At 36.7% G+C, this 18,051-nt stretch overlaps 1 protein-coding gene across 2 annotated transcripts in view; it reads right to left on the bottom strand.

Moving 5' to 3' along the window:
- Positions 1–18,051, bottom strand: part of LOC109418259 (probable ribonuclease ZC3H12C) — a 112,107-nt gene that overhangs the window by 81,046 nt on the left and 13,010 nt on the right. Inside the window, exon 1 of one of the 2 annotated variants that reach the window (XM_062857087.1) lies at positions 4,746–4,768. The exons of the other annotated variant lie outside the window; for it this stretch is intronic. Within the exon in view, the coding sequence (XP_062713071.1) occupies positions 4,746–4,748 (3 nt within the window). The 5' untranslated portion in view covers positions 4,749–4,768. Of the gene's footprint in view, positions 1–4,745; positions 4,769–18,051 lie in introns of those variants that run through there. 2 annotated transcript variants of the gene reach the window in all.

Below are 18,051 nucleotides of genomic sequence, written 5' to 3'. Positions count from 1 at the left end.
CAAATTTAATTTTCAAGCATAAAGTAAATAAATAAAGAACTCGATTGTTTTTCAAAATATGACAGTTTACATGGAACGTAAAAATGTGGGATGCAATATACTGTATTCTGAAAACAATTGGTTAAAATCATCAAAACACATCTTTTTATTAGAAAAAGAAAGTGTATATATAATTTCTGAAACAGTCTATATTAGAACATATTGTACATAAATACAGTAATGTTCCGATTTTATCACGACCTCCGCGCGTCAGTCCTTCATTTTTCATTCATTTGCTGTTACATTTGAAAGCAAGTGTTTCCTCTCTTCTTTAAGGTGCATGTTGAAGACGCGATTTACAACGATAAAAATGTTTAAAATGCGTGTAGATTTTGTAGAATATTTAAAAATATTTTTGAAAAGGGGCGTGATAAAATCGGAACAATACTGTACTATCATTATTGAAACGCTTATCCTCAATTTGAATGATGATGATTATAAAAACACAATAAAAACGATTCTCTATGTATGCTTAAACCACCTTAAAACAACCATCGAATATAGTTGGTTCAAGCCTCGAGTTAAGGGCCAAATTAAGCATAAACATGCTTGAAGCTACCATGAGAATAAGTGAGCTGTCAAACCATCAACCATAAATATTGTTGATGTAGGCATAATATGGTTGAATCAACCATACTTCTTTTTTTTACTATATCTTTATTTTGCAGGCTCATTTACGCTAGGTATAACGGAGCCGAAAACACTTAGAACTAATTACATTTCAGTTAAATGTTATAGCCCTGCTTGTACAATTCCTCTATTCTTTGAGTTTCCTCTGCGATGTATTGCTGACGAAGATCAGGATCATCAATATGAGAAAATGAGCAACGTCGATAACCTGCTCGAACGGGAACGATGGGGACATCAAAAGCGGCTTCGTTGCTATCGCTTTCGCTGGAGACGGAGATAGACGGTGCAGCACGTTTGGGTTCGTTAGCGCTTGTGGAATCCGAGTCGATTGAAAGTTGTCGTTTTGTTTGGTTATCGTTGGTTTGCCTCTTCGATTTGTTTTTTTGTTTAGAAGCCTCCGGCTTCGGAAGAGCGGGCCATTGTTTCTCGGTTAGTGTGGATGAGTTTTGGTTTTTGTTCAATTTCCTCGGTTGTGTTGGTTGGGCAGCTCCTGTTGATGTCGTGGCTTCGGAACACCGTAGCTTTGGGTGTTCTTTGGCACCACAGGTTCTACACGTCTTCACTTGTGAGAAGTGAGACACGTAGGTGATTTCGTCGGATATGGTGATGTACGAGGGGATGGGTTTGATTAGCTTCATGCGTAGTATGCGTACGCCGTTGCTAAGGCCCGGAAAATAACTTTTCCAAACGTCATTGCGTATCGAGATCACTTCGCCATACTGTTGCATATGATGAATGATGGTTTGATTGTCAATCTCCTCCGGGAGATCATGAAGGCGAACATCGACGGCGCTGCTGTCGATGTATATCGGCAATGGAATTGTGACCGGCTTCCCTTCAAAACACATGAAGTGTTTCAAATGGTGGCTCGAAGCAATTGTAGCAGCTGCTTCTTCGCCGTGCATGACCAAATAAACCACGTTCCTGACGATGTTGGTCTGGATGCTCTTCACCATCGTCATATCCAGCTTCAGTGCACCATCCAAAAACTGTTTAATATCGGCAATACTGGGTCGCTTCGGAAGGACTGATGTGTCCAACACAATACAATTTTTTCTCGTCACTGGCATGATTGCAGAAAACGAAACAAAGCACACAAGAACCGAACGCGTGTTGACTAGCAGAGAGATGGATAGCAACTGAACCATACTTCTTGCTCTATTGAAATCATCAATTATGTTTAATTCAAGCTTCCATTATTCTCCGACCTATTATATTATGCGTAATACAATCTCAAAAAAGGATTATATAAAAGTCAGTGCACAAATATGCTTGATTGGCACCGTAATATGATTGACTTGACTTTATTTTTTTCTCCATGAGGAACTCTTGAAGCAATCCCAGAAAGAACAGCTGCTGAAAGAATACAATAGACACAACTCCTGCAGGAGATCCGAGGAACAACTTTTTGATGGATCTGGAGGAATCCCATGAACAACTATATGAGAAATCCCTGGAACAATTGCTGGAGGAATCCTTGGAACAAATCCTATAGGAATCCCAAATACAGCTGTTGGACTACTTCACTGGAGGATTTCGTGTGTGTAGTAATTCATAGAAAGTTAAATTAATCTCAGAATGAATTACTAGCATAGTATCATGACCACAGATTGTTCCGGATTCTCGCTACTTTTAGCTGCATCCAGATAGTCGTCCTATCATCCTCAACTACTTATCTTAAATTTACTGATTTTCGTTCATGTGACCCGAAATCCAAAAGGTAGAAATCAGTTTTGGCAAAGCAAATGCTATATTCGAAATTCGAACTTACTCTGAGTAAAGTACAACTTTATTCATACGGATTTAGGTAAATGCTCAAACAGTTTACTTTGCTCAAGTCAGGTTAACCTCATTTTATTCGTATCACTTCCTCAAAGGGAACTCAAACTTATTTTCATTTCCGTTCGATCCCAGCAGAAAATAGCAACCCATGGCAAAGTTGTTCCTACTCAGCTCTGACATTCAAAGTACCCTAGTGGGTTGAAATAAATAAAGTTCGTTCACTTGGAAATCCTTAGATTTTGCAAGGATTTTGTTCAACCAACTGACTTAACTCAAACTGGAAACATTTGTGCAAAGGTTTTACCAGTCGGATCGTTCAGCAGATCGGAGAGCTTTCTGGTAGGCCTTGCGAGCCGACCTGAAAGTCTCCGATCCAGCCAAACGTCGTCTGTTCCAACTCTTTCTAGATTGTTTTCTGAGCTAGGCCAGATCAAATTTCCACCAAGGGGTTCCCCTTGTGGCTTTCACAGAGCAAGCTTATTCAAAAGCTTCCATGATGAAAAACGTTATAGTATCAACGCAATCATCCAAATCACTTCTAGTGTCAATGGATGGTGAGTATCCATGAAATTTGACTGCAACCAAATCGGTCAAGAGATCCCAGTTGGTTGATCGGGCATAATATAATAGGTCGGAGAATAATGGAAGCTTGAATTAAACATAATTGATGATTTCATTAGAGCAAGAAGTATGGTTGATTCAACCATATTATGCCTACATCAACAATATTTAAGGTTGATGGTTTGACAGCTCACTTATTCTCATGGTAGCTTCAAGCATTTTTATGCTTAATTTGACCCTTAACTCGAGGCTTGAACCAACTATATTCGATGGTTGTTTTAAGGTGGTTTAAGCATACATAGAGAATCGTTTTTATTGTGTTTTTATAATCATCATCATTCAAATTGAGGATAAGCGTTTCAATAATGATAGTATTTATGTACAATATGTTCTAATATGCCTTATCAATGATCGTTAACTTTTTTGACAGCAGCCAGCAGGAATGTAAACCTTGTGTAAAGAGTGACTCCGTCAAACATTATCATGCCGCAACATAGGCAAAATCTACCTTTCCCACTTTTTCTTATTGGAATATGCACCTCAAAGGACTACACAAGCCATTTCTGTTCTGAAAATTCGATGCAAACAAACGATTTCGGGATTTATAAAATTGACCTCACCTACCACCTCTAAAATGAGGGAGCACCCGAATTCACCTAATGATATATAAATATTGCACTTAAATACCACATTTTAGAAACGTCGTTTACACACGTTGCACCACTTTTCCTTAGAAAACATTGTTGTTTCGTTATCGTTACTTTCAATTGCCGCCGCCATGATGAATCCTTATGGCTGAGTAGGCCGCAGTCAAAGTAATGACAATATGCTTGGTTTAAGAATTTTATAGTTGTCGTTTAACATCGTTGATTTAAACAAAACATATGCTTGGCGTTATCATCAAATCGTTGTGAAACAATCATTTGAAATAATTGTACCAAGAATACCTTCGAAGCTTGGGCGAAGTATAAAAAAAGTTATAACAATCAGACGACTTTTCTGTCTGTGTATGCGATGACTTGTTTGAAAGCATCCGCAGGGGACGGTTTATCATGCGGTAAATAAACCGAACAATAGACGTATTTCCTGTTGATATGTGCAACAGCAACATCAATTGTAATAGCACATACATCTCTGGTGTTTAGTTTAGAGATGAGTGTTGCAACGCTTGCATTAATAATGACTGATCATTCACGAGTTCAAAAGTACACAACAAATTCAGCTTCCGTTTTGTCTGCAACAAAAGTTTTCGAGATCATGTCACTGGCTAACTGGTAGGATCTTGTGTTTTATTTCATAAAACTGGTCAGAAACAAGCATATGCGTTAGATATTTACTTGTGTATGCTGCTGTTGTCAATAAGAGATGAACCAACCTAGGGCTGAAAATCTCTATAAAAAAGTAATAATAATAATAATAATAATGTCAATGGCGATTATGTCAACTATGCGAGCAAGGGTATTCTAGAATATACAGCGTAATTTTTGGTTTAAACTTATTATGAAAAAATACATGATGGTACATGATAGGGTAAATGATTGTTATCATTATCATTATTCCATACCATGAGGGAACACGCTACTATTTAAAAAAACACAGTAACATCCGGACTTAAAAGAACATATGGGTTACGTAAACAGTTCGATCGGCGATCGATTTGCTGAGCCAAAAATAAACAAGCAAATCCTCTGACCAAACATAAATCAGACACCAACCACTTAGGACATTATTACCATTTCACACCTGACTGATGTGACCGGCGGGCGGCGGAGCGTAAGATGCTGTTTTTCTCCACAAACGCATTGAACTCTGCAAGGGTATGCGTTGCGTATAAGCGCACGTCGCGGCTAGCGGAGCGATCGTGACTTCGCGATCGCGACTGAGCGAGAGACTGACTGTTGCTGGTTGTTTGTTGGGGGACGTAGCGCGGCCTGATCTCACCTCGCTCGCTCGTATCCAAAGTCTATACGAGTACGACGAGACTTCGTTGTCGTTGCCGAGAGAAAAAAAAAACACCGAACGGCGGCGGCGACATCCGGGTTGAAATCCATGCAATAAAGAAACACCTCAACACAAACACTACCACCATTAGCACTGGTAGGAAGGTACCCCATTGCCAATACCACCTTCAACGACTATTAGGGTTGAAGCACTAATTCTCGATCTGTGCAGGTTGAACTGTTTCACGAGCTGGTATGGTGTACTTGATTACAAAATAGGACTCCTACCTTACGACAGCCAGAAAGCCAAAGTCTTGCGTCAATAGCTGAGATTGGGCGAACGACCGAGTGTAAGCGGAGTTGATCGGAGTTTTTGGAGAGAATCTTGCGGTTTGGCCTCTAGTCTAGTGACAAATCGTGAAGGTATTGATGGTTGAAACTCGTTTGAACAAACGGATGTGCACGTTATTTACATACCTATTAGCTGTAGGGCAATGAATAGTCAACACTGAGATATCCCACAAGCAAAGAGAGAAAAGCATTTTAAGTAAAAGGGTTTTTTTCTAACATTATCAAGCATTTATTAATTTTGAAGTCAATAATTTTAACACTTTTATTGTACGGCACAGAAAGTTATGATATATTCTCAATAATACAATGACTGATAGTAAGCTCAACAGACATTATAAAGTAAATTGATTAGTTCCCATTCTTCAAATCTGACCTATTGTTCATTATGGTTTGATGATAAACCTGGGTGTGTTAGTCAAGTCAAGTGCGAAACTCTGAAGACAATCTTCCAGTTGAGGTTGAAATACGTATCTCTCATAGGGTACAAACACATAGTTTGAATTGCTGATATAGCATACGGTAGTTCTATAAGCGTTTATAGTTGGTTATGCATATGCATCGTGTAGCCAGAAAGTTTTAATTGCTGTAGGCCAAAAAGCTAAAATGGCTATTGTACGATCAATACAGAGCATGTCAGCTCTTCAATAGAAGGCGAAATGCTCAGCACGGAAGGCGAAATAAGTTCTTTGTGGTTGCTTATGGAGGGATACAAGACAAATGCATCTTGGAAGTGGACAAGAAATTATCTACCTATCGAACTCATCACATAACTCACCAAAACCACACAGTAAAGAATTATAGCTGCTCCAAATATTTACCAACACTCAAACCAATCCACACTCCCAATAGATTTCCACCACGAACCAATGCAATAATGTGGGACAGTAATTCCCAGATCATGAGGTAACACCCGGACCGAACCGCCATCGAATTGGGCTGACTCGGTCACTCGACTCGACGACGAATACGCAAAGCGGAATCGTAACTCACATAATAGTCAGCAACTCCCCCCATCATCCTCATCAGCATCATTGCGGTTAGATAATTTAAATTGCTGCACACTGGCGAATTGTTCCCAACCCACAGCAGACATACAACCTAAATCGCTGACTGACTGACTGACCGGCCGAGGATGCTGGTTAGCTGGGTCTCTTCGGTGATGGAGAGTGGAGAGAGAAGTGTGATCCACACTTTTTGGATCGATGCAAACCGATTGGCGGATTTATAAACCATAATACTGTGGGCAAAACAAGCTGCATTCGATTTTCTTTACAAAAACAAAGCTTTCGATTTGCTCAATTAAAAAAAAAAATGTGATGAGTCCTGAGGCGCATGGGTGTTCCTGATCGTTGGCCTCATTGAATCACAGTGCAAGGCATTTTCATGCCAAGTACCGTGATTTCGGGTGAAATTGATCAGTGGGGTGAAATTGATCGACGCAATGAGTTTACATGTTTTACAGCTAATTAGTTACATATTTCTGTATTAAATTTAATATTTTCCGAAACTGCGTGTTTGGCAAATTTCAAAGACACTTTCAAAATTTTGTTACCGTAGCTGTATGGCACATGGAATGAATATTCGAATGAATGTTTATAGCTGCCAAGTGTTCGCTGAACTCGATTTCGTGAAAAAAAAATTCTATAAATATTGATATTTATGCATACAATTGTACTTTTGCTAAAGTAATGACATGTTTAGTATGTAAATTGCATACTTTAAGGCGTTTTCTTCAGATTTATGAAACTTTAAACTTAAATAATTAAGAATTTAATAAACTTGTATAAGTTTTACAAAGCTTTCCGCATTCTGGGGTGGTTAATTCGGATGGAAAATTTAATTTCAACACTTACAAAGCAATTTCACTGACTGATCAATTTCACCCCGAAACAAAAATTTTTGATTTTTTATTGATGATTGCATGAATTTGTAGACTTCTGTGCAAATAATTTTTGCACAGTGATCATTTGCACACCTCACTAGATCTCACTAAATATCTGCGCTTCCTCACGGTTACCCTGACAACATATTTTTCATTATTGTTTTCATTTCGTGTTCAAACGAGTGCGATCATGTAAGTCAGTATCCTGTGGTCATACCTTGAAATAAAAATAGTTGAATCGGCATTGAAAGTTGCCCCAACAGCCGCTAATGATTGCGGAGATCGAGGTGGGATCTAATGAGGGAATTAGGGACTCTGTAACCCAAACGTGGAGATTCCCGCACCTAAAACAATCTGGGGCCAAAGGTGTGGGTAAAGTAGTGATTATGATGAGGATTTTTAGTCGAACAGAAAATTAGATAAGAGCCAGGAAAAATGTATAACATAATGATAAATCAATAAGGTTTGTGGTTTGTGGATATATTTTAATGGTGTTTTCGAAACAACAAACGTCCTATTGGTACCCGGAATAGTGAAACCTGGGTAAATGTTGGTCAATTCTGTGTGAGGTGTAGGGCTAACAGAAACTGCTTCGCAAACATTTCTACTGCACGGGGCTTGAAAACTGTCCACTTGTATCAAGCACTAGCTACATCCTGTATGATAAACCAACACTTCGTATTCCGTGCCACTCGGAACGGTCTCTTGCAGTTTGGACAGTCTTCGTGGCAGAACTCCAGCAACCTCCAGCAGTGTAGAAAACCTCACACGGGTTTGTGTTTATGAGTTTATCTCACTCAACTGTGAGAGAAATGTCAAACACTTTGAAGCACGCCTACTGATTTCAGTGAGTGTGCAAGTTTTATCTCACTAAAAGCAAAATGCACACGAGTCTAAACATTCATGAAACCATCAATAATTTAAATGATATCTATTGCAATAAAATCATTTGCAGTAAAAGTTTCAACCTCGTTGACTGATAAAACCCGTTGTTGTACTTGTTTTAAAGCATTGGGCATGACCATAGAGGAATTCCACGGAGTCATGTCAGTCGATCCTGAGCGACCATTTCAAAAATATCTGAAACTTTGCACAGTTTTTCAATTTCATATAAATCGCCATTTTTTGATATTAAACCTTCATATTCACTCACGACTAACTTTTCAAAAGGGTGTATGCGAAAATAGTTCTAAAATATTCTAAAAGCTGTACAGCAAAAACGGATTGTTCGATTGTTATAAATTTTTCAGCAAAGTTAGATAACTAAATGATGATTCCTTAGAAAATATACACTGTAAAAAATTTCTTTTTCTACTTTGAAAAAATATGATATTTGTCACAAAAACTCAAATATCTCAAAACCCTATCTTTTTACCAACTTAAATTTTTTAGGGGAAATGGCCCATTATATCAGCTATCTACCATAAAATTTTGGTGATGGTAAACTGATAAACAAAAAAGTTATGACATTTCAAACATTTCACAATTTTTACATTTAGTAACAAAAAAAAAAATTTTCTGTGTAAATTATTTCGAGAATTATATTTTGATGCTGATTTTATTGTAAAGGCTACCGCCTGAATTAAACAAGTTGTTTTCATGATACTTTAGTTTGATTATTCGTAATTACTATAGTATCTATTTGAAACTTAGACGCGATCCAGTGTTGTGATCAAAAATATTGAGATTGTCATACTTTTTATTGTACGTGACTGGTGAAAAAATCCCTTGATAGTGTTGAAAAGCTGTTGATTATAAGAAAAATGGAATTGAATTTATTTTTAAGACAAAAGCTGTATAATAAAAGTTTTTTTATACGCGTATACGTCTAGTTTATCCGCAAAAAAAATCCCTCTTACACACTTTTTTTTGAATTGCCTGTTCGGTACTTTTTTGACGAGATTATAACAGCAGTACGATCTCGGTAGTTTCGGTAATCGATTTTACTGAGGCTCAGTAAAACAACTGTCAAAATCGTATGGAAAAGGTAAACAATGCATTTTTGCTGAACGAGTTCGGTGCTCAGCAGTTTTAATCTCGTCAAAAAATTACCGAACTCGGTACACGGCGTGTGTATGGGAAAGGTTTATAACAAAAAATTGGGCATCGCCAAATTTTTCGCTATTCAAAAATAGAGACTTACAGAATGCTAGTATCCAAGAGATTGTTTTTCAGTGCGTCGGGTATTCTCGCTTATGTATTTTTTCGGATTCTTCGATGGACGATCGGAGAATCAGCGAGTGGTGTGAACGAGTGCACAATTTAATATGGTTTGGACCGTTTGCATGCTGAGACCAAAGCCAAACATAGAAATCCAGCTAGTCAGGATTACCCGGTGAGTTCGTTCCTTATTATTACTTTTTATATTTGAACATGACATATATGGGGATTTCGGAGGGGTAGCCTAAGGAAGTTAAATGAACTGGTTTCCGGGCAAATGTTCGTGGGGTGGCCAGACTTTGTCACGAGATAACAATTATCATGTTGTTTTCCGAAGGTATCCAGTGAATTTAGCTTACCCTGCTACAACAAACCATCAGGTAGATCATTCCGTTCCGGTATGACTCTGCAGCCATAGGTAATCCTTGCGCTGATGGTGGGTACACAATCATCATCATCATCATTCAAAAATAGAGACTTACAGCTTTCATTTGCACGGTCCCTCAAAAAAATCCACCGAGGGATCTCGAACAACTTTTTCAGAATACTGTTTTTCCCCATACAAAATGAACGGTTCCAAATTAATCCCTATTTCTACTTAACAAACATACCCAATTTTTGTATGAAAAAGTTCCCCCGATGGAATATTTCGATGTTGGGCTTGAATGAAAGCTAGTAGCGTCAACTTTCACGTAACGTAAAAATTAGCGATGCCTATTTTTTTGTAATAAATTTCTTATACCAGACACACCGTGCGGTAATCAAAATTAAGTGTGTAGAGAACAGACTTTATGATCGGAAGAATGCGAGTAACTTCAACAACAACAAATGCATAAGAGGTACATACCACAGACAAACAGACGAAACACCTAGAACAATTTTAGTGAAAATTCATCGCCCAGTTCACACTATCACCACCTGGTGGAAATGTTTCACGAAACACTGCGTTGTGCAATATCGTCATCAGAAGGCGCTAGTGTGAAACGTCAAACGCAAAGAAAAACGATGGGCGCTCTTCTTGTTATGAAAGCCACAACCAAGATTCAAAATGATCGTTGAAGGCGTGGTCAATGAAAATTTCGCCAGTGTTACGTTTGTTTGTCTGTATACATACCTGACAATGCTCACGAAAAAAACAAAAAAATACTACCGCTATGAATATTAAAAATTGTATAGTATTTTTTTTTCTTCAGCCACCAACACCAAACAAGTAAGTTAAAATTAATAAGTGATTTTGTTTATTATAATCTAACGAACAAGATGAACAGTCGCTTTCTCAAAGGTCTTCAACTCAACGCTCTCTTGTAGACCGTTTGATGAAAAAAAAAATGTTCAAAAGAGTTACGAAATCTCACCGAAAGCACCATAGATAAACTGAAAGAGACTGGTTATGCCCAAATGTCCACATTGTGTACAAAATTACGCATTTGCACGTCCTGCCGTCTAGAATTTGACAAACGAGCCATCTGTATATCATCGGTAAAGCAGGGCGCAGGAAGTTCGAAAACGACAACAACTGAGAAATTGCCATCAGCGACATCTGTTTAAACAATTTAATTACGCCCCTTTTCAAAAATGCCCTGTAATATTCTTCAACATCTATACCCATTTCAATATTTTTAACGTTGCAAAACACGCTTTCAACATTCATCTTGAAGAAGAGGGAAAACACTTGTCCTCAAATGTAACAGCAAATTAATGAATAAACGACTAATGCGCGGAGGGCGTGATAAAATCGGAACATTACGGTACATAGTATATTATATTATATGTATATATAATATATAATAAAAACAACTTGTTTTACTCACGCAAGGCCATTAACAATAAAATCAGCATCAAACTTCAATTTCCGGCCGAAATAATTTACACTAAAAAAAATTATTACTAAATGTGAAAATTGTGAAATGTTTGAATTGTCATAACTTTTTTGTTTATTTTCATGGTAGATTGCTAATACAATGGACCGTTTTCTCTAAAAAATTACGTTGGTAAAAAGATAGGGTTTTGAGATATTTGAGTTTTTGTGACAAAAATGATATTTTTTAATGTTAAAAAAGATTTTTTTTCACAGTGTATATTTTCTTAGGAATCGCCATTTAGTTATCTAACTTTGCTGAACAATAAAATCAGCATCAAATCGCGATTCCCGGCCGAAATAATTTACACAGAAAAATTTTTTTACTAAATGTAAAAATTGTGAAATTTTTGAAATGTTATAACTTTTTTGTTTATTAGTTTATCATCACCAAATTTTTATGGTAGATTGCTAATACAATGGACCGTTTTCCCTAAAAAATTCAAGTTGGTAAAAAGATAGGGTTTTGAGATATTTGAGTTTTTGTGACAAAAATGATGTTTTTCAATGATAAAATAGATTTTTTTTCACAGTGTATATTTTCTTAGAAATCACCATTTAGCTATCTAACTTTGCTGAAAAATTCATAGCAATCGAACAATCCGTTTTTGCTGTGCATATTTTTGAATATTTTTGAACCATTTTCACATACACCCTTTTGAAAAGTTAGTCGTGGCTCTAAATAAAAATTTGATATCGAAAAATGGCGATTTAGATGGAACTGAAAAACTGTGCAAAGTTTCAGTTCAATAGAAAATCATGAATTAAAAATTTTCCTTAATTTTGATGCGGTTGCTTGGAATCGCTCCATATCGATAACTATTCAAAAATTAGAAGCCAAAAACTGTGAAAAGTGATCAATTTCACCCGAAATCACGGTACTACACAATGGCGCAAATAAAAAAAAACTCCACCAAAGGTGAACAAATTATAACTTTCTCGTCACGAAGCCCTGTATTATTAATTTCAAAACGTTGAATGCATTTTTTTCAAGGTCTGGTTCTTGGACCGTTGTGATTGCACAATTCCACTTTTTTGTAACTACGAGAAAACCATATCCTCTAAGCTAAATTAAAAAAAATACTTTTATAATGATATTGATAGAAATACACAAAAATAAGTAGGTAAAAGAAGGTCGTGTTAAGTATTGTTGCTTTTGAATTTTAACAACGAGAAGTTATCATTGACAGAGAAATCTCTTAATTAATATTTGTGGAAGATAGAACACCAAACTGCGAAGCAGACTTTGTTCTAGTTTAGACAGAAAAATTCCCGACTAGAATATTATGTCAAGTTTGTATCATATTGCGTAATAATACATTTTTTTTTTAATTTATAATGTTATAAATCACATGCAGGATGATGTGAAAATAATCAAAATCGTAACAAAAGTGCACCGGTCTATTTAATCATGAAAATCAAATGAAAATTAAAACAAAACGTGATACGAATCTCAAGCATCAATATAATATTTTGTATAATTTCCCACAAGAAATTGATTCTTTATTATACATTACATAAACCTTTGCAAAAGTACGCCTGATGCCCCTCTTACATGCTGTAGGGTTGCCTGAAAAGTTTTCATATTGGTCATTGCGTTGATGATTTGCTTTTTTGTGACTGGCGGATCATCGTCTTAGTTTTTGTGTCTTTTGGGGTGGATTCTTTTGAAATTTCTGGGACCTTTTTCCTCCACCCACCCCATTAAACATAATCCTAATTAAGTTGGTCGATAAATCGGCCAATTGTTGCACCGACGCTTATGGGAACTTTACACAGGGATTGACCTACGAATCGCCCGATTAAAATTAACAACCTACGCAATCGGCTGATTAGTATGTGTTGTTGGTCAATTTAGTTTGTTCAAATCTTATCAACCGACTAATCCATTAACTTGGCCGGTTTTCGTCGGAACACCCTAGTTAATCTGGTGATTAATCGATTGATCCCTGTGTTAAGCTTCCATAAGCGTCGGTGCAACAATCAGAAGATTTATCAACTGATTTCATCGGGAAAATGTTTAATGGGGCAGGAATTTGTTGCTGCTGATCCACTAGAAAGCCCGGCAAGCGGGTTCCATAGATTTTCACCCGGTGTCATACTGGCGACTTCGTTTCTATTAACATATCCTAAACCTCTCTTCGGGTTTCCAGTTAACCTAGTGGTTAAGGCTATGGATCGCCAATCCGGAGACGGCGGGTTCGATTCCCGTTCCGGTCAAGTAAATTTTCTCGACTCCCTGAGCATAGTGTATCATTGTGCTTGCCTCACAATATACAAATTAATGCAATGGCAGGCAAAGAAAGCCCTTCAAATAATAACTGTGGAAGTGCTCAAAGAACACTAAGTTGAAGCGAGGCAGGCCAAGTCCCAGTGGGGACGTAGAGCCATAAAGAAGAAGAAGACATCTCTCTTCAGACAATGTTGCTTTCTTGCTTGTTGATTCTGTTTTTCTTGACCTGACGTTTGCAGTATAATACAAGTAGATGATTTGTAATCCCTGTCTTGTTAATTTTTGCATTTAGTTCTCATTTACTGTGAGAACCAGCTCAACATCATGCCCGTTAAAGAAAAGACCTTTGCAGAACTCTCCAGGAGTCCGTGTGCAAATTATGTTGCGACTCGATGAATACCATTATTTGCTCGTTGCTTTTCATGACGCTTTCGGCAGGTAAGCTACCAAGATGTTCGATCTAGGAATATTCTTAGCAGTTGATAACAACGAAGCCTTTTTTATAGTGAAGCCTCTGATAATCGATTTAACATCTGTACCCGGATTAGGCTGTCCCAAAAAAATCGATGTTCGAAAAGTCAAGGTGCTCAACTCTTGAATGAAATATACGCACATTTGAAGCATTTTTGTAGAACATTTAGGTTTTCTAAAAAACCGTTTAAAGGTTTGGGCAGAGCAATTTTTAAAAAATTACCACTTTTCATTAAAAATCTAAAAAAAAAAAATCAAATATATCATTTTTTTAGAGAAATGGCACATATGAATAGTTCTACCAGATAAAACTTTGATGGTTGAAAATAAAAAAAATATATATACATGCACAGAAAGAAATTCTGAAAACTACACTTCACGTAAATATTAGAACGCCTAAATTTCCATTTTATTTAATTCGATTTTACATAAAAGAATCTCTTGCACGCAAAATTGTTAGCAAGCTCCATACTGCAGACAACCTGTAATTTTACAATCCGATGGAGAATTGTGTTGAAAGCGATGTAGGTCGATTTGTTACAACGAACTCGATTTTGAACTGTGTGTATTTTTTTAGTAAATTTTGATAAAAAATGCTCAGAAAATAGACCTTTTACCAGCCCTGGCGAAACCTCTAAACGATTTTTTAGAAATATCTAAATATTCTACAAAAATGCTTCAAATATGTATATCTTTCATTTAAGGGTTGAGCTCCTTGACTTTTCGAACATTGATTTTTTTTGGGCCAGCCTAACCCGGATTCTCTACTATGTACTTTAGGGGGATTCACTTAACAGCGTAAACTGATTAAACTAATTAAAAGTCGCGATCATCAAGGCAATCTTTGATTATTTCATTCGCAAAATCATGAAACATTTCAAATAAGCAGAAAATCATGGCTTACGCAGCAATTTAATCTGTTTAGTAAGTACCCCTTTTGTTAATTTTGGTGACTTGAATCAATATTAGATGTTGTTTTGCTAGAGTTGTAGTTGGATAACTCTTCGGCATTATTGACAGATTTTGAGTAGTAGTGTGTCTATTTTTTCTGTCTGGAACTATCAGATACCCTGATTGATGTCTCTCTGCTTCTGCAAGGTATTTTACCAGAGAGCCTTTATTTTCGGATAAAGTACGAGTCATTTTGTCCTTTTGCTTCGTGTTTGAGGTCTGAAGTACACAGGGTCAAATATTTAACAAGGAAAAAAATCAAGAAACAACATCTGATCGAGTGAAACAAAATGTTTGAGCATTGGTTTCTTTTTGAACAAATATTTGACCCTATGTACTAACAGCTCGAGATTTCAGTTTTCCCGGTTTAATTACGTCCAGTTACTACCAAGCTTTTTGGAACTTCTATACAAAGTTCGGATCAATATTATATGGTATTATACCATCGTATCAGATTACTAATATAGTACATAATATATATTGAATTGGTCAAACGTCAAACGTTGTCTATTAGTGTGAGTATAAGTTAGAAAGCTTTTCAACAGTTGGCGCTGGGGTGTATATCATTCTAGTTACTTGGAATCTATTTGGTACACACTTAATTGAGCTCGGCTAATTTTTTTTCTTTTGCCGAGATCCGCAAAGCCGAGTGCTCGGCAACCTAAATTCAACTGAAATATCGGCAAAAAATCAATTTTATTCATAGCAGCACCTATGGGTGCCGCTGGCATCAAACTTCAAACGTCAAGTTTTTAGCCGAGATTCTGCAAATGCACTTTAACCTAGATTTGCACAGCCGATCTCGGCATTTTGTTTTAAGTGTGTATTTCTCCAATAATTCCTCTTACCGGCTGAAATTACTGTAAAAGTTCCTGCTGGGATTCACCCAGGAGTTCATGACCCTTGTGATTTCTCCAAGGATTTCTTAGGTAGATTCCACAGATTTTTGACAAGTATTCCTTTTATCATTCCACCAAAAAATCCCACTGAGACTCTTCCAGTTGTTCTTGCTAGAGTTCTTCCAAGAAATGAACTAGTAATTCATGCTGAGATAAACCTAAGAATTCCTGCAAAGATTTACCCGGAGCTCCTGGTGGGATTCCTCGGTAAATCATAGTAGGAATACCTTCTGCAATACCTCAGGTGATTTCATGAATTCCTCTAGAAATTGCTTCCATGGATTCCTTCTGTGATTCCTGAAGAAATTGCTACTGTGATTTTTTCAAGTATGTAATTCCTGCTAATATTTCTCCGGGAATGCTTACTAGAATTGCTCCAGCAATTTCTACTGAGATTTAACCAGTAGTTCCTGATTGGATTTTTTTTTTCAGGAATGCTTGCTGGGAGTCCTTCGTAAACTTCTTCTGTGATGTTTACAGCGATGTTTTGATTAGCTTGATTTTTCGTACTAATTCCTGTAGAAATACCTGCTGTGACTTCTCTAGATTTAACCAAGGAGCTAAGAAATACATCAATGATCACTCAAGGATTGTCAGGGATTCGCAGGGATGGGATGGGATGGGATGGGCATGGGATGTTTCCACCTTAAATAACACTAGTTTACAAAATAAAATGAAAGACGTGAACTTCTGTCAACGACCAAAATTTTTGAAGCACAATTTAGCTCTGATTTCGAAACCGACCTTCAAAATTTTTTGAGTAGAACAGTTTTCAAGTTTTAGCTCAATATTGAGTTTTACAACTTTTTAAAATATGCAATTAACTAAAATTCAAATATCTTGCGTTTCGTACAACCAATTTTAAATCTTTGAATCTTTGAATTTAATACCATTCGATCATCTGAATGCAGGTTTTGCGTCAGATTGATAAAATTCAAGATATTGGCGAGTTATAGGGACGATCTCCTTAAACTTTAGCAAAATTTCCAAAATTATATGAAGAAATGTATTTTTTTTTCGATAAGAAAAAATCTATTTAAAAATTATTTCTCATCGTTATCATATGTTATCATATCATATGTAGGCGAGATACAGTAAAAAAATCAGCTCAATCATAGCATTGATTACGGAGAATGAGATGCAAGAAGTGAGCGACTTTGCTTAAAAATAGATCATAAATCGATTTCAAATCATCAACGTTGTATGAAAAGTCCAAAAAAATTTCCGCTCTACTGTAATTTTTTTCATTCACGTTTTTGAACTCAGGCACCAAAAATGATCATCAGCTTACCGAGTTCAAAAATGCTGTAAACTAGTGTAATTTTCGCAGTTAAGGCAAAACTGGAAGCATTGCCTCATTTTTTAGGTTTTTGATTTTTTATTAAATAACGAAGCAATATTTTCAAAATCGGTTTTCGTGCACATGTAGAGAATGGATCAAGGTATCTTCTGAATTTTTCTGTGGTGGAAAAAATTGCCATTTTTGCAGAAACCATTTTTTGTGAAATTTTATTCAAAAATGGTTTCTGCAGAAACGAAAAACATTTTCCACCACGAAAAAAAATCAGGAGATACCTTGATCCATACTCTACATGTGTACGAAAACCGATTTTGAAAATATTGCTTCGTTATTTTATAAAAAATCAAAAACCAAAAATGAGGAAATGGATCCAGTTTCGTCTTAAAGCGGAACAATGAAATCGTATCTGATTCCAACTTATGTTGCTTATCCTTTGACAGATACGCGTATTTCGACTACCACTTGTAATCTTCCTCAGTGTCAGTTATCCACTGACTGTCAACTGTCAACTGTCATGTCGTTCGGGGTTTCAGGCACACAATTATTGTAAGCTGCGTAAAGGCTGTTATGTTGTAGTACGGATGTTTAAATCTCATGTTTTTTACTCGTCCCTGAATCCTAACTCAAATATTTTGTCATTGGGTTTCTCGTATTCTTTATCAAAGAGAATTCTTTAGTTTCGGAATAGAATATGTAGATCATTATAGTGTTGGAGTTTCTATATTTGTATAACTCTGCAAAATGTCCAAATTCTGTCGTCCAGGAGATGATTGCCTAGAAAAATCGCTTCTGCTCACCATCATTATGATCACCATAAGAAGTAGCACCTCAGTCCGGCGCATATGTTTACCCCCTTACGACATTCGCACAAAATAAACTGACCAAACCAAACCGAACCGGATAAACCCGTGGAGCCGAAGAAAAATGGACAATCGAGTCGAGGTTGGATGGAGAGAGAGAAGCGAGGAGAGAAGGTGGTGCAGAGCAGCGTTGC

This window comes from Aedes albopictus, chromosome 3, assembly GCF_035046485.1.
Source record: "Aedes albopictus strain Foshan chromosome 3, AalbF5, whole genome shotgun sequence".
NCBI classification, from domain to species: domain Eukaryota; kingdom Metazoa; phylum Arthropoda; class Insecta; order Diptera; family Culicidae; genus Aedes; species Aedes albopictus.
The sequence above is the reverse complement of the archived record's forward strand: the minus strand, read 5'-3'. Positions and strand labels throughout refer to the sequence as shown.